Source organism: Nelumbo lutea, chromosome 5 (assembly GCF_056320005.1).
Source record: "Nelumbo lutea isolate HS-2025 chromosome 5, American lotus-T2T, whole genome shotgun sequence".
NCBI classification, from domain to species: Eukaryota; Viridiplantae; Streptophyta; class Magnoliopsida; order Proteales; family Nelumbonaceae; genus Nelumbo; species Nelumbo lutea.
Window position 1 is genome coordinate 17,089,144 of NC_142688.1, and position 24,940 is coordinate 17,114,083.

Consider the following 24,940-nt stretch of genomic DNA (forward strand, 5'->3'; position numbering starts at 1 on the left):
TCTGGAAAGAGTTAATACAAGTGATTTACTTCAAAGAAAAAGACCCAACAGTTATTTGTGTCCTCATTGGTGTGCTCTCTGTAAAGTTGATGGTGAGTCTGAATAGTATTTACTGATTTCCTATTGATTTACTAAAGTCATTTGGGAGTGGTGTACTTCTTTGTTTGGGTGCAGATGGACCCCCCCTTTGAATGTGCAAAGCTTATTCAGTTACATGCCGAGTGGGCCAACAAAAAGGGACAAGATTATATGGAGATGTACGAGGGCTGCGGTTTGTTGGGCTGTTTGGGAGGAGAGGAACTCACGGATTTTCTCAAAAAAGGAGAGAAGCTTGGAAGTAATTTTGGAGGTAATCCATATTAGGGTGATATTGAAAACTTTGGCATTGTTTGCAGATTTCTCAGTAAATGAGATGTTAAAAAACTGGAAGGAAACTACAGAATTAGCTTCAGCTAAGAAGGCATCAAATTCTTGCTGGAGTCCACCTAACGACTTTATTAAACTGAATTTTGATGGCAGCAGTATGGGTAATCCAGGACCATCTAAAATAGGGGAGCAATAAGAGATGAACATGGGAATCTATTAGCTATGTTTACAGGACCAATTGGGGAAGGAGATTCTTTGAGGGTTGAGATACTTGCAGCTCTTGAAGGGGTACGAAGAGTCAAGGAGTTGCCAATTAGTGAGCTGATCATTGAAGGAAACTCTGAAGTTGTGGCGAACTGGTTAAAAGAGGATAACTCAAGGATATGGAATTACAGCAATGAAAAAAGAAAATTTAAGTGGCTGACTAAGGATATTGAAATTCAGTACAAATGGGTAAAGAGAAGTGCAAAATCACTGCCAGATGGTTTAGCTAGGCAAGGGGTGAACAGAAACTCTTTATTTTGGGCCTTAATTGTAATTGTATTTGGTGCTCTTTGATTGTTCTAGGGAGCTAAGATTGTTTAGTCCCCTTGCTTTGTAATTTTCTTAATATTAATTAATACATTTCACAGTTATTGATCCAAAAAAAAAAATTCCTAGCCCAAGCCCACCCTTCTCTTTAGGCCTACTAACTTGTTCCCAGTTCACCAAATAGTCTCTCTTATCAACTCCAGGTTCCTAGAGAAAATCCCTCATTAATTTTTCCAATTGCCCAGCAATTTTGGCAGGACTATGAAAAGTGGATAAGAAGTAAATGGGAAGGTTATCCAAGGTGGCTTTGATCAAGGTTATCCTTCCTCCCAAAGAAATGTAATTCCTCTTCCAAAGTGCCAATTTTTCAGTAAATCTCTTTACCACAGGCTTCCAAAAACTCTCAGATCGTGGATTTCCACCTAGGGGGAGCCCTAAGTACTCTAGGGGTCTGTTTTTTACTTTACAGCCTAAGAACTTTGCTATTCTAAGGATTTCCTCTTGTAAATCCAGGCCCATAAGACAACTTTTCCCCAAACTGACCTTTAAATTGGATAATTTCTCAAAGGAGCTAACAAGAAGTTTCAAGTTCCTAAGGGCCTCGGGGCTATAGTCATCACAAAAAAGTATTAAGTCATTTGCAAATTGCAAGTGGGTAACCACAACCTCATCCCTTTCCACCATCCAACTCCTTATTGAATTATCCAAATCAGCCTTACTAACCATTCTGCTTAGAACCTCTGTAATCAAGGTGAAATGGAAAGGGGATAAAGGGTCCGCATATCACAATTCTCTTTTAGTTGGGAAGAAATCTCTAGGAGACCCATTAATCAAAATTGAATAATGCACTGAGCCCACACATCTCTTAATCCACTTTCTCCACCTTTCTCCCAACCCAAACATCTCCATAACTTCAAGAAGGAAAGACCAATTTACAAGACTCTTTTCTTGTGTGTAGGATTTAGAATCTTACTTTATAAAGACTCTTTTCTTGTGCCTTGTTTTTATATCCTTGCTAGAGACACTAATCTTGCTTTTGTGTGCCCTATTTTACCATAATAAAATTAACACTTGTGAGAATCTTCAGCAGAGGAGACCTTGGTGTATTTCCCCCCATGTGTGCCTCTTGTGCAAAACAAATGGTGAAAATACTTTCCACCTAATAATCTCCTTCAACTTTCTATATGTTATTTGGGAGTTCACTTCTCCTCTTTCTGGGTGCAGCTGGACTCCAACTGATCTAAAAGTTTGTTCAGACCCTCTTTTTTCTCTCCTTAGAAGAAAAGAGGTAATATTTTGTGGAGATGCATGAGGGCTACAATATTGTAGTTTATTCAAGAGGAATAAATGCAAGAATATTCAAAGATATGGCTAGGGGTGTAGAGGAGATCATTGAAAACAAATCAATCAAGGTGGCAAGTTGGGCTACATCATGTAGGAGTGTAGATCTCTCATAGATGATGATATTTTAAGAGTTTAATTTTTTATTTTTTTTATCAGCAACACAATGAAAATTTTCATTTAGTAATTTAATAAGGTACAAAAAGAGGTGAGTACAAACAACGAGAAATAGTTACAGCCTGAACTTTCCCACCCACCCATACATTTTACATCAAAGCCCAAAAAAGCTGCTATCTATAACACCTTGCTTAGCAGGCAATCAGCCAAGCCATTGGCTGATCTTTGAACTCATTTAATTTCAATCAGCATATCCTTGAGAATCATTTGAATCACCTTATATCATTCCTAAGACACCAAGCAACATCTGCCTCCTTTAACAACCAACTAATAACCACTTTGGAATCACCTTCAACAATCAACCTTTCAGCTCCCAATTCCTTAGCCTTCTCTACCCCTAGGGTTGCTGCCATCATTTCAGCCCTTACTGAGTCCCCTTTCCCCATTGGACCTGAGTACATTGCCAGGACCCTTCCATTTTCATCCCTTATTACTCCTCTAGTACCAAATGGCCCAGGGTCACCCATACTACAACCAACTAATAACCACTTTGGAATCACCTTCAACAATCAACCTTTCAGCTCCCAATTCCTTAGCCTTCTGTACCCCTAGGGTTGCTGCCATCATTTCAGCCCTTACTGAGTCCCCTTTCCCCATTGGACCTGAGTACATTGCCATGATCCTTCCATTTTCATCCCTTATTACTCCTCTAGTACGAAATGGCCCAGGGTCACCTATACTACTACTATCAAAGTTTAGTTGCCCTCTAATGGGGAGGCCACTCCTTTGCTATTTTTGCCTTTTTCGAAGAGAATGACACCACTACCTCCCAATATTTGTGGATATCATCAAGTTTAAACTCAGAGAGCAGTTCCAAAATTAACTTCAATGCCTTGAGAAGAAGGGAGTCGATGTGCGATTGGTGTGGTTTCTACAGACTATCAAGGTAAGACTTGTTTTGTGGTAAGTAGGGATATAAGAGTCTGCTCCATCAACATGGCAGAGGCTTGAACAATGTTAGAAGTGCAACAGGTAGCAAGGAAATTTCATAATCATAGGATTATCATCAAATGAGATTCTATGATAGTTATCAATGGACTAACAGACTGGGAAGTGGAGACGACAATGCTGATCGTAAATCTCCACCCCATCGATGCTGATAGAGCGGTGGGCTTTGCTCCATCTGAGGAGCTAGTACTAAAGTGGGTTAGCTAAAGAAACTTCAGTTGTATGGAAAACCGATAGCTCTGGAACGGTGGGTTCCTATGAGCAATGCCTCTCCAGACTCCTTAGTCTTTAACGGATGGATAAAAATCCACGGGCTGCCCTACCACCTCTGGACTGAGGAGCTCTTCATCCTAATCGGAAGCTTGTGCGGCGGCTTAGAGGAAATCGACAGGAAAACTAAAGATCTTTCAGCCTCGAGTTTTGCGCATATAAAGGTTAGAAGCCGCGGAGTTCATGCGATTCCCCGCTCCATTCCTCTGTTAGAGCGCGTAATCTGGTTCTACCTCTCAGTCGAAGTGGAGAGGACAACCGAGTCTCCTCCCAAACCTGCCGAGTCAACTCACCTCCCCCTTCCCAAAATAAGAGCTGAAGACTCTGCAGGAACAAAAAACCTTTCCGGGGCTCTTTCGTAAGCTAGAGGGAAGGAAACCAGCAGAAAAAGCCCTTTTGGAGAAACCCAAAGAATTACCTAAAAAAGCTTCTTCTGGGCTCTATAAAAAAAGGAGCCGAAAAAGCAAGGTGGGCCAACCCCCTCTCGACTTGAATTTTCAAAATTCAATTTTGAACCAGAATCTGGGCCAGCCCCCAAACAAGCTTCATTTAATGGACCCATATCAGAAGCAAGTGCTGGGTCGAACCTCCCCCAAAGCCCACCTGTTAAGATCAAAAGAAGTTCTTCCAGGTCCAAGCCCACCTGAGACCCCATCTTCTCTCACCGAGCCGATGCCTGAAACTCCCCCAAGTTCAGGAAAACATAACAGGGAGGTTTTTAGGCCTCCAACTCCAGAAGAAGAGCCAAGCTCATCCTCTCCACTCGAGGCAGATAAATCCGAATCTGAAGAAGAGGCAAGTCCCTACGACACAGAGACTGAACCAGACCCCAGGGAGGTGGCGTTCTCAAGGGCCAAAGCTCTGTTTTCTGGAAAGGAAACATGGGGCAGAGTGGATATCCTCGAACAGACACTCCTTGTTCACCCTGAATATGGAACAAATTGTGAACCAGCAAGCCTAGGGAGAGATGGAAGATGAGAATCTAGCCTTCGAACCAGAGTTTCTTTTTCTCCCTCCCATACCTCGCCTATCTTTCATTCTTTGCCTTCTCCAAATCTGGGTTCTCATTTTACTTCTTCCCTTTGTGTTTCAGGTTTGAACGGAGACCTCTCCCAACTGTGCATTTACCCAAGAACCCACAAAAAGTCAGAGGAAAGGCAGCGCAGTTCTGATAGACACAGACGGGACAACAATCCGGGAAGAGAAGTAACCGAAATGCCCAGGAAATTGGGGATAAGCAAAGAAAAGGGACAGAACTCAAAAAAGGGGGAAGAAGCATATCAGAAGGCCGAATTTGTGACCATCGGCAAAAGGACCTCAAAAAGGGAGTTAAGGAGACTTCAATGGGGAATGTTAGATCAAAAAATAACAAGGCCTAGGACAGTTAAGGGAAAATCAGCGATAGGAGCCCAATGAAATTATTAAGCTGGAATGTCAGAGGGTTGGGAGGCCAACTAGAAAGAAGTCTGGCAAAGGAAACCCTGAGAAGAAAAAACCAGATATAGTCATCCTTCAAGAAACAAAAAAAAAAGAAGAAGTGGATAGGAAGCTTCTGAGAGCAATTTGGGGAATCCGTGGCAAGAAATGGGTCTTTCTTCTAGCTTTTGGTGCCTCAGGGGGAATTATCCTAGCATGGAGTGAAGAGGAGGTTTCCGGTACTGAAATAGACAGAGGAGAGTACTCAATCTCTGTCATTTTCACCAATAAGTCTGATGGATTTAGTTGGATTCTGACGGGAGTGTACGGGCCTAATGCACCTTCAGACAGGTAAAGTTTTTGGAAGGAATTGGATGCTCTCCACGAGTTTGACGGAACCCCTTGGGTTCTAGGAGGTGATTTTAACATAACAAGGTGCCCTCAAGAAAACTACAACTAGAATCATGAGAGGATTTTCCAGTTTTACATCGAGGTACAACCTCTATGACCTTCCTCTCCACAATGGACAGTTCACTTGGTCAAACCTTCAAGAGAATCCAATAAGCTGCAGACTAGATAGGTTTCTGGTTTCCTCGGACTGGGCAAAGAAATTTCCAAATCTCCTCCAAGAAATCAGACCTCGCTGTACCTCAAACCACTGGCCTCTAGTGTTGAGAACAGATCTGACTTTGAAAGGAAAACACCCATTCAGATTGGAGAAGATGTGGACTCATCACAAAGATTTCCTAAAAAATGTAGCTTTATGGTGGAAGGAATGTAAAGCCGAAGGCTGGGAAGGGTACAGATTGCTGCAAAAGCTGAAATTCTTGAAAAGAAAACTAAAGTACTCGGTGAGAGAAGAGTTCAAATCATTCACAGAAGAAAAAAATGCCATCCTCATGGAGCTGGAAAAGTTAGACAAAAAAGAGCAATCAGGAGACCTGGATGGAGAAAGAAGAAGCAGGAGAGATGCTCTAAGGAGTTCGTGGGAAAAGGTAATCCGAAAAGAAGAAATTTTTTGGAGGCAAAGGTCAAGGGTCAGATGGTTACAGGAAGGAGACAACAACACAAAATTCTTCCACAGCTATGCATCGGGTAGGCGTAGAAAGAATCTCATCTCAAAAATTAAGGTGGAGCAGGGGGAAGTGGAAGATGTAGAGGAGATCACTGAGACTTTTCTAAACCACTTCAAATCTCTTTACTCCAAGGAAAGGGCTAGGTGCTTTAACTTAAGAAACTGGGAAGGGCCGACTCTAGTAGAAGACGAGAATTTGGCTTGAAAGGGAATTTGAAGAGCAAGAAATTAGAGAAGCAGTCTTTGATATGGATGGAGATAGAGCACCTGGGCCTAATGGGTTCCCAATCTTCTTCTTCCAGATCTGTTGGGAAGTAGTAAGAGAGGACCTTCTGGAGGGGGGTGGTCAATAAAGGAATTAACTCCACTTTCATATGCCTCATTCCAAAGAAAAATGGTATCTTGGAAGTAGAAGACTACAGGCCAATAAGTTTAGTAGGGAGTGTGTACAAAATAATGGCAAAGGTGTTGGCAAAATGACTCAGAGAAGTCCTAAAAGGGTTGTTTTTTCAAACCCAGTTTGCTTTTGTGAAAGGAAGACAGATTGTAGATAGCATCCTAATTGCAAATGAAGTCGTGGAAGAGAGAAGGAAGAGTGGAAGGAAGGGCCTTCTAGTGAAACTAGACCTTGAAAAAGCTTATGATAAGGTTGATTGGGACTGCCTGCTCCAGATTCTAAACTTGAAGGGTTTTGGTTCAAAATGGCTGCAGTGGATGAAAGGCAGTATTAGTTATACCTGGTTCTCGATCATGATCAATGGAGAGCCTAAAGGTTATTTTAAGGCCAGCAGGGGTCTACGGCAGGGATGTCCCCTCTCCCCGTTCCTCTTTACAATGGTAATGGATGTTTCCAGCCAGCTTATGGAGAAAGCTAAAAACCTCAATTTGATCAAAGGTTTTGAGGTCGGAAGAGATGCCATAAATGTTTCCCACCTCCTCTTTGCCGATGATGTCATCTTATTCCTAGAAGCCAATTTGGAGAACAACTCAAATGTGAAAAGAGTGCTCCAGTGTTTTGAACTAGTATCAGGGCTGAAGGTAAATTACTCTAAGAGCAGCCTAGCAGCAATAAACCAAATTGAAGGGTACCTGATGGAAAGTTTCAAGGTGAATTGTCGAGTGGAAAATCTTCCCCTTTCTTATTTGGGCATGCCACTAGGAGGTAACCCAAAAAATTCAAGCTTTTGGGAACCTGTGGTGGAAAAGTGTGAAAAGAAGTTAGCTACTTGGAAAAACTACTACCTATCAAAAGGGGGTAGAATCACTCTTATTAAGGCCTCCCTTGCGAACATGCCTGTCTATTTCCTATCAGTATTTCAGATCCCTGCAAGAATCAAATCACATATCAAGAAAATCCAAAGAGATTTCCTTTGGGAAGGTGGAGGTGTCAAGAAAGGGCATCTAGTTAATTGGAATTAGGTCTGTAAACCAAAAGAGGCTGGAGGATTAGGAATCAGGCATTTAAAAGAGAAAAACAATGCCCTTCTCAGAAAATGGCTGTGGAGATTCCCCATGGAATCAAATTCTCTCTGAGCAACTATCATCACCAGCAAGTATGGGTTAAATGCAAATGGTTGGGACTGCAATCTCCGATCAAACCGACCAGCTCTCTCTAATCCCTGGAAAGGTATTTCTGCTATTCACAACCTCTTTTTTTCTTTCATTAGATACAAGGTGGGTAACGGTAATAGAACAAAATTCTGGACAGATTTGTGGTGGAGCAACTCCACATTAGCAGATCTGTATCCCAGGCTCTACAACCTTACTATAAATAAGGGTGCAACCATCTCCCAGTGCCTTCCCATATCCAGCAATGAAAGAAACCTAAACCTGAACCTCAAAAGACCCTTAAGGGATCCGAAGATCAGTGAGCTAACTGAACTCCTTCTTTCTCTTAGTGAAGCCTACATCTCCCCAAATTCCCAAGATTCCTGAGTCTGGACACCCCACCCTGGAGGTGAGTTCTCGTAAAGTCTTTTTTCGAAGCTCTGGTTGCAGATACTCGAGACAGTGATTTCCCTCACAAGAAGATCTAGTGCAAGGTTATACCCTCAAGAGTGAGTTTCTTTCTTTGGGAGGCTTGTCTGCAGCGAGTGAACACCTGTGAGTTACTGCAGAAGAAAAATCTTGGAAGACTTTATATCTCCCCTCACGCCTGTACCCTATGCTTATGTGAAAGAGAGACAACAGACCACCTCTTCGTACACTGCCAGGTAGCTAGCAGCATCTGGAACTTCTTTCTTCAGTTAGTCGGCTTCAGTTGGGTGGCTCCTAAGCATCTGCAGGATCTGATTTCTCAGTGGCAAGGAATAGGTCTGAGTAAGAGAGGTAAGACCTATTGGCTGAAACAATCGGCTGTTTGAAAATATGTCCAAATCTAAAGGTGAACTGATCAACCACTACTGCAATTTGTGGGCCTCTAGTTCAGAGGAGTTCACAGGAGTTAGTATCAATGATCTCAGTAGAAACATATATAAATTCCCGGTTTCTTCCCCTCCTACCCCACTCTCTACCAGAGCTCCTTTAGTTAGAAGGGAAGGAATCTGGACTCTCAGCTTTGATGGAAGTGCTTATGGTAACCCCAGAGCTGCTAGCATTGGAGGAATTCTAAGAGATGAGAATGGCCACACATGCTGGGTTTATAGTGGTGGTCCGATTGGGATAGCTGACTCAACAAAGGCAAAAGTGTTAGCAGCTCTAACAGGGATTCGCCTAGTCAGCAAATTGGGTATCCAAAGCTTCTCAATTGAAGGTGACTCAGCCAATACTATAAGATGGTTGGAACAACAGGAAACTGGACCTTGGAGACTTAGTCACTTCCTATCAGAGGCAAGGGACCTTCCTCCTGGTTCCTTTGAATGTTTCTCTAACCTGGATCCCAAGGGAACTAAATGCAATGGCAGATGGTCTAGCAAAATTAGGAGTTATTCTAGAGACTCTGTACTATGATTCCTGTCCTCCTGTGTAATTCTCAGGGGTCTAGCCCCTCTTTTGTATTTGTACACACTCTTGTGTACCTCTCCTTTCATCAATAAAATTGCTAACTTTTCTCAAAAAAAAAAAGACTGGGAAGAACCTCTATTGAATATGAGAATATCAAACCTATTCTTAGTGAATGTTATGAGGGTTGTTGAAGTTATAGCTTAACCATTTGTTATGAGCACATGTTCAAAGAAGCAAATTGGGCCGTGGACTGGTTAGCAAGGTTTGGACATTCATGCAGAGCGGCAAATTGGGCCGTGGACTGGTTACCCCCTGTAGTGTAATTTGTCCTCTCATTCCCATGTTATCAAAGAGAGAGAGAGAGAGAGAGAGAGAGAGAACAGTTCCAAAATCTTCACCCAATGAGGGACTCTTAGTGTGATGGCTTCAATCAAAACCTCCCTACTCTTTTCTTTTTCTTCAAATATTCTTGCATTTCTTTCTTTCCACAACATCCATACAATTGCAGCTCATATACACTTCCACATCATTCTACCCCTTTTCTTTGAGCATCTGACCACAGAGGAGTCAAACAATCTATCCAAGCTAACAAAATGATCCCATCTACAACCAAAAAGTGCAAAAAAACAATTCCAAATACAACAAGCCAATGGAGAGAATATTAATAGGTGGTATGTAGTCTCAAAATTCAATTTGCACATGATGCACTAGTTAGGAGATAAAGGCCAGCTAGGTCTCCCTTTTTTTTAACATGTCATAGGTGTTGATACTTCCATGGAAAATTTCCCAACAAAAAGCACTAACTTTTGGGGGAATAAGTGCACACCAGACTTCCTTCATAGGAAAGGACCTATAGGGCAGACTGACCCTAACCAACATATTAAAAAAGGAACCACAAGAAAACCTGCCCTGAAAATTAGGAACCTAAGTTTGTTTATCCAACAAATTCAAGAAAACTAGAAAAAGGGACTAGTTGAAACTCTCTCAGATTTCTCCTAAAACCTAAATTCTAATCAAAACCAAGGGATGAACAAGGTAGAACTTAGAGATTGGTTTAATTTTACGATTAGAGATGGCATAGAGAGAGAGAAAGAGAGGGAGGGAAACACATCTTTTAATGGGGACTCCCCAAGCCAGAGATCTTCCAGGAATTTAATCTTGTTTCCAGAGGGAAGGTCATACCTGATGTGATTAAGAAACAAGGGAACACTACCGTGGATTGGCTTCCAGGGAGAAGGGTAGCTCTAAGAGTCCACGGATGCTCACCACGACTTTATGCCAAAGCTTTTCAAACTCCCCTATAAACCCTCCAAAACCATTTCCTAAGAAGAGCTAAATTATTCTTAGTAATATTACCTATCCTCAGTGCCCCATCCACCTTCATTTCACTCACTGACTTCCATCTAGCCTAATGATACTCCTTTCCTTCCCTAGATTCCTATAGGAAATGCCTCTCTAGCAACTGTTTGAGGCATCTTAAACACAAAGAAGTAATAAACATGAAGATTAGCTAAGGTGGATTTAACCAATGTTATCCTTCCCCCAAGTGAGATAGAATTGCTTTTCCACATCGCCAATCTTTTCTCTATTTTCTCAACCACTGGAGTCCAAAAACTAACAGTTTTAGAGTTGGCTCCCAAGGGGAGACCTTAATTCCCCCTCCTTGACATTTGGAGAATGGTGGCTGAATCTTCCACCATGAAAACTATTACAGCGGCACAATGGGACAAACCACCAAGATGAATTTTGATGCATACAACCATGGTTAATCCAGGCCAATCTGGTGTAGGGGGTATTAAGGGATAACCGGATAAGGTAGGGTATATACTAGCATTGTATTTTCAGGAATAGGCCAAATAGTTCTTTTTTTTTTTTTTTAATTTGGCTCTCTTTTTATATCTATGCACACAGAATACACAGAGTCAAAGTTGTGCAGATCTGAATTGGGCACTGCACAGCTTGTTGTTGTGCAGAACTTGGATTGCTTTTTCAGTAGTACAATACTTTACCTTCTTCCTCGATATATATTTATACGTATACTAGCACAAAATTTTGGGCTGTGCTGGAAGGAGTATGAAGGGTTGTAAAAGGTTTACACGGGGACTAGGGGAGAGTTATAAATGGTTTACCAAGGATCCTATACAAGATGATTAACCAAGGTTACCACCTCTGAGGAACTAGCTATTGATGCACGAAAGCATCCTGTAACACCTTTTTCATTACCATATTAATAAAATTCAGAACTGTTACTCACAAAAAAAAAAAAAAAAAAAAAACTAGATTACAAAAACAACTATAAATAACTAGATTATATGCATGGATTGAAAAACATAAAAGCCAGATTGTGTCAACTTTCTATAATTAAAATTCAACTAACCTTTCTTTTTTTGGGGGGTTGCTTTGTTGCAGCTGGCTTTTTGTTATTTTTATTTCTCCTCTTTCCTTGTTTTTCCATTACAGGCATAGTGGGTGCTGCAGCATTAACAGAGTTATGCATATTTTCACATTGCCTCAGAAGTTCTTCAACTCTAAGAACTATAAGATTGTAGCTCTCTAGAGATATTGATCCATATTCACCCAATTTGAGAGCCCGTTGGCATATGTCATTGTACCGTTGCTCTGTATATTGCACCTCCCCTGATCTTTGATTCATAACTTGCCAATTTTTTGCATCCTTTGTCCATCGCTTCAATATATAGTGGGATGGGATTTCAGAAACAGCTGAAGTGTGGAGAACAACCATCATATGTCTGCAAAGAAAGCCATTATATTCAAAACAATGGCATAAGCATGAAATCTCTGATTTTGTCTCATCCCATGCCACAATGAAGTCCTGCTGCACTCCAAAATCTTCAACCCTAAACACTGTAGTAGTCCCATCTTCTTTGTCTTTTCTTACTTGGCATGAAACTATTCCCAAAACTTCAACTTGAAATTTCTTGAATATTTCATGAGTGTAGATTGTTGACATTTGTTTCTCATAAGGTGAATAAGACTTCAATGCTGGAGTCCCATGCCATGAATCAGATTCTGCTTTGGATTCTTTCTCATATCTATCACGGAGGGCAACTCTGCATTGTTCAACAAACTCTATCAAGCTTGTTTCCTTGTACATGAACTTGTCAAAATAAGAGATTATGCTTTCAGATCGCTGAGTAGTGGAAATCCCAGCAAAAAAATTATCTCTCATGAAAGTTGGCACCCATTGTTTTCGGTCTTCATATAATGATTTAAGCCATTCATCTCCACTAAGTTCAAAAGTGTGGACCATTTTGGACCATTGGTCTTCAAATTCTTCCTCTGTCCATGACCTATAAATGCATTTGTCAAATTCCACCATAAAGTTTCCATGTTTTTTAGTTGCATGACCAAGCTTCTCAGGTATCTTGTTTAAAATATGCCACAAACAAAATCGATGACGGACATTAGAAAAAACCTGTGCAATAGCTGCTTTTATAGCTTCATTTTGGTCAGTAACTATTGTTTTTGGAGCTATTCCACCCATTGCCCTAAGCCATGTCTGCATTAACCAAACAAATGTTTGTGTAGTCATATCTGTGAGCAAAGCACATCCAAGCACCGTGCACTGGAAATGATGATTTACTCCAATAATAGGTACAAATGGTATTTTATATCCATTTGTGAGATATGTTGTATCAAATGATACTACATCACCAAAATGAACATAATCTTGTCGACCTTTAGCATCAACCCAGAATGCATTTCTTAGATGCTGTTCATCATTCAAATCAATTGCATAGAAGAAGTTTGGATTCTCATTTTGCATATGAATGAAGTAATTAAGCATAGCTTGTGTATCCTCTGTGTCTATAGCCAGATGTCCTTCCTTATCAAAACTACTTCTCATGTTCTTTTCTACATTACTCTTGTTAATTGGACTTATACTCCTGAAGTTTTCAAAAAAACGCAATTGGGTTAGCAAAAGCTCATGGTTATGCTCATCGTTGAATTTATTTATTACCCATTTTCCATGTTTCCTCTTGGTTACATGCATGCATGCCTCACAACCTATCTTATAACAAGGGCGTGGTTTACTGACACCAGCTGAGTTTCGCTTTATCCCTTGTCTAGAGCATGCAAAAGTGGCATGGGTGAATTCCCCACTTGATTTTGAACGTGAGCTGTTTTTCTTTATGGTGTTAAATCCTACAATCCTAGCATATTCTCTATAAAAGGAATATGCTTCCTCAAGTGATTCAAATTCCATTCCTTTAGATGGCTTGAAGTGCATAATCCCTTTTGGAACATCTTCACCATGAACCTTTTCATCATTTGTCATACTTTCACCCACATCCTGCCCAACATCTTCAAATGCATGAACTTCTCCATCATTTATCATACTTTCACCCACATTCTGCCCATCTTTACTTGCATGAACTTCTTCATCATTTGTCATGACTTCGCCCAGATTTTGCCCAACAGTTTCAGTTGTGTGAACCTCCCCATCATTTGTCATGCTTTCTCCCACATACTGCCCAATGTCTTCAGTTCCATGTTCGTCAACATCTGCATCAGGATCTACTTCCATTATGAGAATCTCAAATTTCCCCTTCTTTTTGTCTGTTTACCTGCAACTTACTTTATTCATGGAAAAGAATGTGAAATTAAAAATATAAGTTATGCCAACGATTAAAAACGAAATGCATTTCAATGTAAAGGAATTAGAACTTATTAAGAAACTAGCAATTTGAAGCAAACCCAAGTCAACGCCCACGGAGAGGGGTTTTTGAATTACCAAACTGAAATTAAATAAGCAACCTACATAATCTCAAGTTTAAACAAAATAGGCAACACACACACACACACACTCTTATGCAAAAAGTTATACTCAAATTCTTAACAATTAAAGAAGAAAAACCAGAATAAAGCTTCAACTTTTCCCTATTACAACATCTAATACAAAGACCTTTCAACATCAAAAAGAGGTGCATAACGATATCTATAGCACAACTAGATCCAAGAAGAAATTAATCAATCAAGACGCCAAATATATCTAAGTTTTAAGCTCTAAGGAACAAGTAACTGATTTACTGAGTCATAATCAACCTCTCAACACCAACTTTTAAGGACATAAACGATGAACTTAATACATACAAATTTTAAATGGGAATAGAAGTAGGGATAAAGAACAAGTAGGAAAAATGGAAACTTACCATCACGAAGATCAACAACCAGAAAATGAATTAAGATTTATCCCGAGTCCGCTAGCCAAATCGTAAGAAGAAAGGGCAAGATTACAGAAAAGTTTTAGATCCAGGCCAGCGAATCACCAGAAACAGATCATTTATTTCAACTCAATAACTTGAGTTAACGTCCACAGCTATTCAATTTGAGTAAAGCACAGAGGGAAAGAATGAAGGAAGAAGACGTTGAGCAGGGGAAACGAGGAAGGTAATGAAAGAAAAAAAAAAAAAAAAGGCGCTAATTTGTTTCCTTTTTCAGCTGCCTTTAATCTAACAGCTCCGAGCACTGCTAGCCATACGGTTCCCGTATGGTACGGTAGCCTTAAATAAGACGCCAAAAGACAAAGCTTAAACAGCCCAAACCAGCTTTGTTGTTTTGTGATTAGGGTTACCGTAGACAAACCGTATGGCTAGCATTTCTCATAAACTCTTTTAAATGGTTGTTGCATTTTAAGGCCGTCGACGGTGGTCTCGACTCTCTCTCTCTCTCTCTGGGCTCCTTCCGGTGGCCGGTGTGTGAGGGTAGTTAATGACTGAGACTCAGAGAGTTCATCTTCGCTGAAACATGTGAGTGACATTAAAAAAACAAATAAATAAAGTGGGCAACAGGTACAGCCAGTTTAACATTTCTTTTATTTTTCTTTTTTCTCTTTATCCCTTTTCTCTTTCTTGCTCTTCATGAATCCTCTCTCGCAGACCCACTTCGACGTCTGAAGGGCACTTGACCGGTTGAGCCTAGACGTGATTAATTTTCAGAATTCAGACCCATCTTGGTTATCAATTTGAAATGTCACAAAAGCAGTGTGCGTGGTCAACCAAAGCTCTAGAAGCTCTAGAAGCTCTGGAAGCTGGTGGGTATGTCTTTCTTTTTCTGTTTTTCTTTCTAGTATTATTAGTATTGCCATTTTAGTTTACTGTATTTGCGTTTATTCTATTATTTGGGTTTAAATTTGAAGTTACAGAGAGATCATCTTGATACCTCTGGTAGTTCTCCCAAGTTCCAATTTTCTTAATATAGCAACAAGCACCATTTGCAGGTAGGAGTTGTTTAATTAATGTTCTATTTACATTTTAATTATTTTCTTTGAAAAAGTTTCATCTGCATACCCCAATAAGTGTGAAGATGTATCCCCATGTCCCACCACTAATCAGTCGATCACACACTGTGACCAGAGACGATGATGGTGCCAGCTTCTGAGAACATGGATGAAGCTACTGGGACTATAGTTAAAATCACGACAAAATAGAAGATGGTTGTCGGTGGCTAAAGGAGGCAATCTCCTTGATTAGGCATTGTCTAATCCCGTTGTTACTGTTCGAAGAGATAGTAATTTGGAGTTTATATACTTGAGAAAATGGCTAGGCAGCCACAGAGCTTGATCCTGTTGAGTCAAGAAGTTCTGGTTCAAAAGCATGACCGAACAAGGATTTCTACATGCTACAGTTTGATGTGCAACAGCCACGACGTTGCAGACAGATTGTATCCACAAAGAGATAATCATAAAATTCTAGCTTGAAAATGCAAATTGACTAGCTTTTCCATATTGAGACTTGAGATGCTGCCCCTTAGAGCATACTTGGTAGGACACAAGGATGTGACAAAAACTGCTTTTCACTTTCAATTCTATATTGTCTTTTTGCTTGCTGATCTCTAACGGTTTTAGAACACAAGTTAGTTTTCTTTATTCTTATCCTCCCAAGTTGAATTTGTCTTCATAGTCTCAAGATAATGAATCTTGATGCATCTTCTGTTTTCGGATGAGTTATTGACCCATCAATTCTTTTCCTACCGTCCAATGCATTTAAAGTTGTTCATGAGAAGTTGTTTGAGTTCTTTGATGTTTCTTCTCCTAGCCTAAAGAGCTTGAGGTGGTAATACCAATTTATATTAGTGTTGTATGAAGCTTTCTTCCCAAATATTCATTTAGACCATTCATTAAAGATTATGTCCTCTCTGTCTCTGGTTGATGCATACATTGGCTTGCAAACTTGTTATCATGATTTGAGAAGGCACACCAACAACAACAAACTATATTGAGCTGAAATATAATTTAGATTATGTAATTGAGGTTGCATCTCACGCCTCTCCTTGGGAAGCCTTCGTTGTATACTTTTCTGCTTATTGATTATTTAATAAGCCTTCTATTACTTATCAAAAAAAAAAAAAAAAAAAGACACGAGAACAAATATGCTTTGTGCCTTTAAGTTTCTTTGAGGGCTTTGTAATGCAAAAAATGTCTTTCCGTTTAATCTATTCTCTTGGCAGCCATTTGTTGAGAAAGTTTTCTGGTATTTCTTATATTTGGCTTCTATACTTTTTTTGGGAGACCTTTGATGCTACCATTTTCCACACAGATTCTCTCCCTAGTGCAGAATCTATTTGGTCGTTTGCTTAAATTTATAATATCTAAAGCTGACTGCAGGTGGTAACAAAGACCATCTTCTAGTAATATATAATGAGCTAAAAATATATGTAATCAAAATTCTTGACACTTGGGTACTCTTTTGGTTTTTCAAAGGCACTAACTTTACATAGTTAAGCACTCCATGAAGTTCCTAGTTATAACCAGTCCATATCACCATTGGCTGCATGAATCCAAGGATCAAGAATGCTGAGCAAAATGCTTTTAGTTTGTTCACTTCATCAGCTCAACAAGGTAGGCTTCAATGGCTTGAGAAAGGTAGTCAGAATGAACTTGAACTAGTGAAATTTGTTTGCTGAAAAATGTATTCCAAGAAGAATTTTTGAAAATGCTAGGGTCTGGGAACAGATAACTATTGTTGCTTCTCCAAACTTGTCTGAAGCTTCAGAGAAGCAAATGGAGGTTCACTAGAAGCTAGTAATTTTTTCCAAAGCCTCAGATTGTATAATTGAGTTGGATGTCTCAGGAAGTCAACTTGATTACACTTGGCTGCACTTTTTTTTTATTGATGATGATATTACCCAAAGTCTCACTTAGTACCACATTGGAGATGATCAAACTAGTTGGAAGAATGCATGAATGCAGCTATAGATACTGCTGCTTGTTTTTGGAGTATGTAATTGTTAAATTTATAATTTGAATTGTTGGGAGGTTTTATTTCCTTTAGCACGGCATGAGATACAAGAAACATCTTCCCTTGTGGGTCGTCTGAAATTGTTTTACCAGAGTCTTGAATACTCTTGATCAGGCTCAAGCTGTTGGATTGGGACATTTAGTACTGGGTGACTGATATAGGATGGAATGAGGCAGTACCACCGCTTTAGCATATGAAGCCTAGGAAGAGGCACCCTTTTTTCGCACTTAATTCCCCCTCCCAACACATATGGAGCAGTGCATCTCCATATAGGATTTTAGGTTCAAAGAAGTTGTGGATACGAGAGAGAGAGAGATCATAGTTTTGAATTTTAACGAGTAGTGAGTACCAAATACGCTATGTCAGAAAGGACAGAACTTAATAAAATCTTCACAAGATCAACAAGTCCGGGTTGGCTCCTCACGCCGACCTCATAGCATGTGTTGGCCATCGGGAACATCTTCTGTACCTGTATTTAATATTCATGGGGAGATATTCCCAATACATGGTGGAATGTGGTTGTGAGGTCGATGTGAAAAGTGCTCTGTGAGGAGCAGATCTTGTACTTGTATTTAATTTTTATGGAGAGATATTTTCAATACACGATGGGATGTGATTGTAGATCGGTGTGAGGAGAGCTCTGTGAAGAGCAGATTTCAATTCAAGATGAGTCCGGAAATAGATTAATGAAAATGCACATGCATTCAATCGTAAGAGTGGAAGAAAGTAACGTGACGTTAACCCATGGCCCATGGTTTGAGTGGTGATGGCACCCCAAAACATGTTTACAAAACGAAATTACCCTTTAGCCTCACAAAAGTCCCAAGCGGTGAATGAGGTGATCCCCACCTTGCCAGCCGTCTTTGGTGAGAACTCCGGAAATAAAGCCCAAAATAGCTGTTTTCAGCCAGAAGTAGGGCTCTCCAAAGCAGCTCAATCAACCTTTTGGGAATGCTTTCCCATGGCAGCTCTCGACTATACAAGGTGGGGCCCACCCTGATGGCTTATAAGCAGGTTTTTTTTTTTTTTTTTTTTTTGTGTGTGTGTGAAAGAAAAGAAAAACAGAAAGTTCTAATTTACTGTCGACGAAGGCTTCAGCCCTTCCAATATCAAATGGGCCCTGAATGTGTTCTTTCTAGTGTTAAAAGTTGTTTCTTACTTTTCTTACGACATTGTTTTCCTTGGTATGCATTTTGTCGGATTACGTTTTTTTCGTCAGTGTTTATGGAGAACATGGAATAATTTTACTCGAATAACCTAGGGGCTTTTTACAAAAAAAAAAAAAAAAAAAGAAAAAAGAAAAGAAAAAAAACAGCCTGTTGATAACAGCTGAAGTAGCTGAATTGAATAATTTTAAATTATGCCTTCTAGTGAATAAGTTGTTAAGTAGGTTTTGAAATCTTTAATGACCATAACTGAAGTTGGGTTGATTAATATGCACTTCAAATTTTTATTATCTGATAATTTTATTCACTAAAAGACAAAGCAATAAGTCATTTCAGTTCAATTCAAGGTTTAAAATATTGATACAGGGCGATACGCCGGTAGGGCATATTGGTACTTTTTTGTTTTTTCGTTTTTTTTTTTTTGAATCTGATTCCAAGGGGCCGGTTTAATGTCAGTCTACCCCATGAACCACTCGCCAATCCAAAACACCCCCTGTAGGGGAGTATCAGGAAGGCCTCGATACAATACATATCGGCAAATATGGGCTGATACATGACAAAATTTTAAACCTTGGTTGAACGGTTCAATCCAGTATTTTAAAACCTGGCCTTGAGGCTGAACCACTTTTTACTTCAGGTCAATGGGTCAGAAATTCCACTGTCCATGAATGGGTCAAATTGGTTGATGATTCAACCATTTGCATTGATGAACCTTTAACCGAGTCAGTAATTTTTTTTTATGCAATGTAACAGTTAAAAATTGACCAGAACTGGGGCTGTGAACTTATTCCCCATTTGGGAGTACTTATTTTTAGGCACTTGTTGGAAAAAGTACTTATTTTAGGCCAGGACCACACCAATAAGCACTTGTATGCATTAAGGAAATAAATCCAAATAAGTGCTTTTATAGAAAACATGCCCGTTTGAATACGTTCAAATTTTTGACTTTTTTCAAACACTTTTTGAAAAAGTGTTTATTTCATTTATGGCCTGTCTTGACCCACCATATAATTTTCAAAATACTTATACTATCCCTGTTAAAAAAAAGTTTTTTTTTTACCACACACTCATAAGTGCCTATTAGAATATATGTACACTTATCCTATAAGCATTTTTTCTTTAGGCTTAATTTGGAAGCATTTTTACCACACACTAATAAGTGCAAAACCTTATATTTTGTATTATTTTCTATATATTTACATTGTGCATATTTGTATTTGTACTCTTTCCAAATTAAGCCTTAGTATTTGATGAAATGCCCAAAGCCCCCATCGGAGCCATTGAACAGCACAGCTTCACACTCATAACCCCCTCCCCAAAGATGACAGCAGCAGGATCCGAATCCCCGTCTTCGCTAGAACGAACCAGTAAACATACATGCTGAGCCACCCCTCAGTTGGCACCTTATAAGCACTTATTTAAGCCCCCGTTTGAGAGTATTTATTGGATAAATAAATCCTATAAGCACTTATTTATCCAATAAACAGTTCCAAACGGGGCTTAAATAATGGCAACCATACACTTCACCGGCTTCAAAAATAAATAAACACTTCACATACTTCGGCATAATAAATTTAAAACGGTGCACAAATGATATTTTGTCAAAACATAACTCTTTATCTATGAAAACGAAGTTACACTGATCAATACAAACCAAATATGAGCTCAAATTGTAATACAACACTAGACTTGTAGCCAAGCAAAGGCCAGAACCCAGAAGTACATCAACTTCTATTAACAAAGAAGACAGAACGTCCCAAACAGAATCACTCCAAACTTAGACAAGAGATTTCATAAAAGCAGCTACAGAAAGTCAGCAATGGCATACACGTACAGGAGGCAAAGTCACAGAGAAGGAGTGCCTCCTTATTACCATATTCTAAGGATCATGACTACAATGAATGCTAGCTAACATGCAAATTTTAAGGGCCAAAGGTGGGATGGGGGTGGGGAGGGACGGGTCACGGACTCACGGGTGAGGAGGGGTAGGAATGGTGGGCAATGTGGGCTTGGGCAATTCTGTCAGTTTTGGCACCTCGGGCTTGGGCAAAGTTGGGATTTCGGGTTTTGGCAAGGTCGGGACATGTGGAACAGGTGGCAACTCGGGCTTAGGCAGAGTTGGCACTTCTGGTTTGGGCAAAGTGGGAACATGTGGTACAGGTGGCAACTCAGGCTTAGGCAGAGCTGGCACTTCTGGTTTGGGCAAAATGGGAACATGTGGTACAGGTGGCAACTCAGGCTTAGGCAGAGCTGGCACTTCTGGTTTGGGCAAAGTGGGAACATGTGGTACAGGTGGCAACTCAGGCTTAGGCAGAGTTGGCACTTCTGGTTTGGGCAAAGTGGGAACATGTGGTACAGGTGGCAACTCAGGCTTAGGCAGAGTTGGCACTTCTGGTTTGGGCAAAGTGGGAACATGTGGTACAGGTGGCAACTCAGGCTTGGGCAAGGTAGGAACATGGGGTACAGGTGGCAACTCGGGCTTGGGCAAGGTTGGCACCTCTGGTTTGGGCAAGGCCGGCACATGGGGCAGTGGTGGCAATTCAGGCTTTGGCAAGGTAGGCACTTCAGGTTTGGGCAAAGTAGGAGGATGGGGCAATTCGGGCTTAGGCAAAGGTGGTGGTAGTTCAGGCTTAGGCAGTGTTGGGACAGTAGCCTCTAGAAGATGGCGAGCCGCGAGGACTACATCCCCGGCCATGAGTGACAAACTGATGAACAGCAGAACGAACTGAAGGCTTTGGGAGCCAGAGGGAGACGCCATGATTAGTTGATAGCAAGGTCTTGAAGTTGAATGCACTTCCGGTGATTACTCAAGTCACTAGGGGTTGTGAAGCTCTTGCACCAGTTCTTGGCTTTTATAGGGCGAAATGTGGGAGGGAGCTAGGCTTCTTTAGAGAGTAGTTATAATAATATAAAGCTTATGAGTTGTCCTTTGCGTGTTTGTTTAAAGGTTTGTATGAGTAGTGAGCGGTTGGTCTTTGGAGAGGTTGGTGATTTCTGATGTTAGTTTACCATCCAATGATCGATGATTTTTCTTCCATGCTTCCAAAAATGTCATGGTGTTAGCTGAACAGATATTGCTTACAGAACTTAATGTGGTTGTTGACTGTAATGCCATGATCATGAAGCTGGATGACTCTGATCCGTACTATACAAAAGTCCTATTCATCGGTAGATTTTGAGTTGTGAGCCTAAACCTTGGGTCTGTGGATTCTACTAGTATCGTTTACCCAAATTAAATTATAGTTGTTGGGCAGATTTGCTTGTTAGATAATCAATTTAATTTCTTCTAAGTCTAGATTTCATTGTCAAATCCTTGTTTTTGATCAATTGTACTTACCTCAAATGTTAAAACCTGAAAAAATAAAAAAGTATTCTGTAGAATTTTGAAATTACAGTTCCCCATAGTCATAGCAGTCTCCCCATAAATCGCATTGTGGATTTAGCATCAATCCATGATCAGATTTGTCGTATCTGTATGGTGGGGTTAAGAATTCTAAGGTAGACTCAAAAAATAATCTTTGTCTTAATCTGTTAAAAGTACATAAGAGTACAAACAAATGAAAGAACTTTGAGTTTTACTTTAATATTGTTATTATTGCAGCTCCATACTTTTGTATCATTATCTCCTATAACGCTTCCTTCATGCTTAATAACCACCACCACTACCAATAACAACAACATTAATTGATTTAACAAAGGTTGTATTTGATATCATTGTTGTTTCTGCGTATCTTAAAATGTTTTGAGTTGATAGCTACAAATTTGTTAGATACTTAGATTATCTATTTGAAATATTTTAGGATGATCAATACAAATTGCTGTTTCAACATGAATTTGACAATTCAATTATAAACATCAATGATCAATCCTGTACATACATTTTGCTAGTTGAAATGACTCATATGTGATCTAACAACTGAGAACATATATTTTCTCGAATTTGTATTTGATTAGCCCAGAACATTTCAGGTAAAAACAACAATAATACCAAACACAGTTGAAGCTTATTGTAGATATATGGATCTCACCATGATAATCTAGATGGGAATTAATTGTTGATCATCTAATCCATGTTTTATTCGAAAACTTTTAAAATTAAGAAAAAGTTGGCTTTTCATTTAGCTATAATATAGGCCCATCTAGTAACTGATAACATTATAGAAATCTGGCATTTTATAACATTTACAAGTAACAATCATTTTCATTTCTAGGGATATTTTTACACTTAGATTTTTCTTTCTTTGTTTCTTTCTTTGGGTGCAATACATACACTTAATTAATCTATGAGAATGTATATAATACAAGGTAGTTAGCCTTTAATCTTAATCCTACAAGTACTCTTAATATTAAGCGTCACTTGCAAGAAAATCCAAACAAACGTGTAATTGACTGATGATCCATGTCAGATAAAATCTGTATTCCCAACCCGTTGTTGACCCGATTGGCCGGATCAGTTATTTTGGTCATCATCCTGGCTTGGTTTAACTTGTAGCCCACTACTTTTTTTTTTTTTTTTTTTTTGGTATGAGCCCACTAGTGTTGATTCGTATGCATATTTCAAGGTATTTTTAGAAATTATTTTTTAATGATTAAATAACATAAAAATAACCCATGTGAAATTTGAAAAAAAAATTAAAAAGAAAATAAAAAGTTCGGTTCAAAGTATCAATACATCCCTTCTGATTTTCAATGTATCAATATTTTGAACCTTGACTATATTAGGCAATTGAATTATTGACCCATCTGACCTGTTTAATGAATTTTTTATTATTTTATGAATCTTAATTTTTGAAAATTTTCATAACGATGATTTCAGAGATTGACCAATATGTTGAACTGCTCACCCATTGACATAGAATGAAGAGTAGTTGAACCACTTTGAGTTGGGTTTTAAAACACTAGATCTCTAACCCACGAGAACTCTACTCACAGAACTCTTTGCAGTATGGCAAAAAGCCATTAATTATTTTCAACCTTATTTGTAAGTTCAACAAAACTCAACAATAAGATCCATTATTTTCAACCTTGTTTATGAGTTCAAGGAAACTCAACACTATTCATGGTTAGTTGTAAATATTGTAAGGGAGAACTACAACCAAAAAAATGCTGTTTCTTAAAGGCTGCATGAAAACAGATGGAATTGAATTCAATCAAGTACACCTAACACCTGTACCTATATCCAAATTTGATTTACTTGTTATCATCATTATCATTCAAGTCTTATCCCAATTATATGGGGTCTACTATAAGAGTCTTATTTCATCATTTTGTTATATTTAATGCAATATCATTGTTCAAATTGAGTCTGGTTAATGTTTTATCCAAATTTGATTTCTTAATATTTGCATTCAAATGAATCTGAATGAATCTGATTTAGGTCAGATTTGAATTGACATCCACGGTTATATATCATTACTTAATTAGCTTAAAAATGACTAAAATATTATATATTATCAATAAAATAAGTTAAATATGACTTTGGTATTGTATATCATGAGCAAAATTAATTAAAAATAACTTCTACAACTATGAGCAGATGGGCCTTCAACTCATGACTAATGAATACAAAAAATTCAAACCAACTTTATTTAATGAATACAATATAAATTTTTGTAGATAAAGAACATCTATTTAAATATTATCAGATTGAATCGTATTGGATATATAATTCCAATAATCTCTAATTAGATTGAATTTGGATTCGAATTGATTTGGACATATGGATACCCATTTCCATCCCTATGTACCCATTTCTAACAAGAATGTCAGATTTATCCCAGAACATCTTAGGCCTGTGGGTATGGGACTTCTTGATGGGCCTAGGCCTCATGATTTCCTGTGTCCCGTGTTCCAAGCATCAGACACACCAGTTGATGGCTCTTACTAAAGCATTAGCTATGTCAAATCAACCTTGTCAGATTAACCATCTCATTTGAACATTATCGTGATCATCTTTTAAAGAAAAATTTATCCACCAATCGACTAAATGCAGTAAAATCGCAATCCATTGGCTTAAAAAAATAAAAAATAAAAATCGTAATCCACTGTTGCGGGTTGGTTCTGGCTACCTGTTCATGGGCCAGGTAGCCCGATGGCCTGGCCTGCACCTCGATCGGGCTTGGTCATGTAATTAGGCCCATAGGCCTGACCTTGGGCCTAACACAGTAAGTTCGACTGTGTTTTAGGCCGGGTTCGGGATTTGTCTAAAAAGCCCAACTCGAGCCCCGCCCGGCCTGGTTCAGCATTATATATTTTATAAAATATATAATATGTATTTTATATATTATATAAAATATATAAATAGTATAATATTTATTAAAATATATATTTATAATTTAATATACACATTTTTTATTCTTTTCTTTATAATTTCTCTCTCTCTCTCTCTCTCTCTCTCTCTCTCTCTCTATTCAGTCGTTTCAGCAGTAGTAACAGTATGGGTTAAA

The 24,940-nt window shown here is 39.0% G+C and overlaps 1 protein-coding gene and 1 long non-coding RNA gene across 12 annotated transcripts in view; one reads left to right on the plus strand and one right to left on the minus strand.

Annotated features, from left to right (window-relative positions):
* LOC148850646 (protein FAR1-RELATED SEQUENCE 4-like) overlaps positions 1-14,645 on the minus strand; it is a 36,324-nt gene extending 21,679 nt beyond the window's left edge. For all 9 annotated transcript variants that reach the window (XM_088945140.1, XM_088945138.1, XM_088945137.1 and 6 more), the window contains exons 1-2: positions 14,242-14,645; positions 11,445-13,666 (exon numbers count right to left, since the gene is read on the minus strand). In XM_088945140.1, coding sequence (XP_088801266.1) covers positions 11,445-13,616 — 2,172 coding nt within the window. In that variant the 5' untranslated portion in view covers positions 13,617-13,666; positions 14,242-14,645. The remainder of the gene's footprint in view (positions 1-11,444; positions 13,667-14,241) is intronic.
* Positions 14,646-14,739: 94 nt separating this feature from the next.
* LOC148850647 (uncharacterized) lies at positions 14,740-16,033 on the plus strand. 3 transcript variants are annotated; one of them, XR_016099320.1, is made up of 4 exons: positions 14,740-14,880; positions 14,968-15,126; positions 15,228-15,308; positions 15,445-16,033. It is a non-coding gene; the product is annotated as an uncharacterized LOC148850647 (long non-coding RNA). The 3 variants fall into 3 exon arrangements; XR_016099319.1 differs by having other exon boundaries at positions 14,968-15,122; XR_016099321.1 differs by having other exon boundaries at positions 14,968-15,122; positions 15,234-15,308.
* The last annotated feature ends 8,907 nt before the right edge of the window (positions 16,034-24,940 follow it).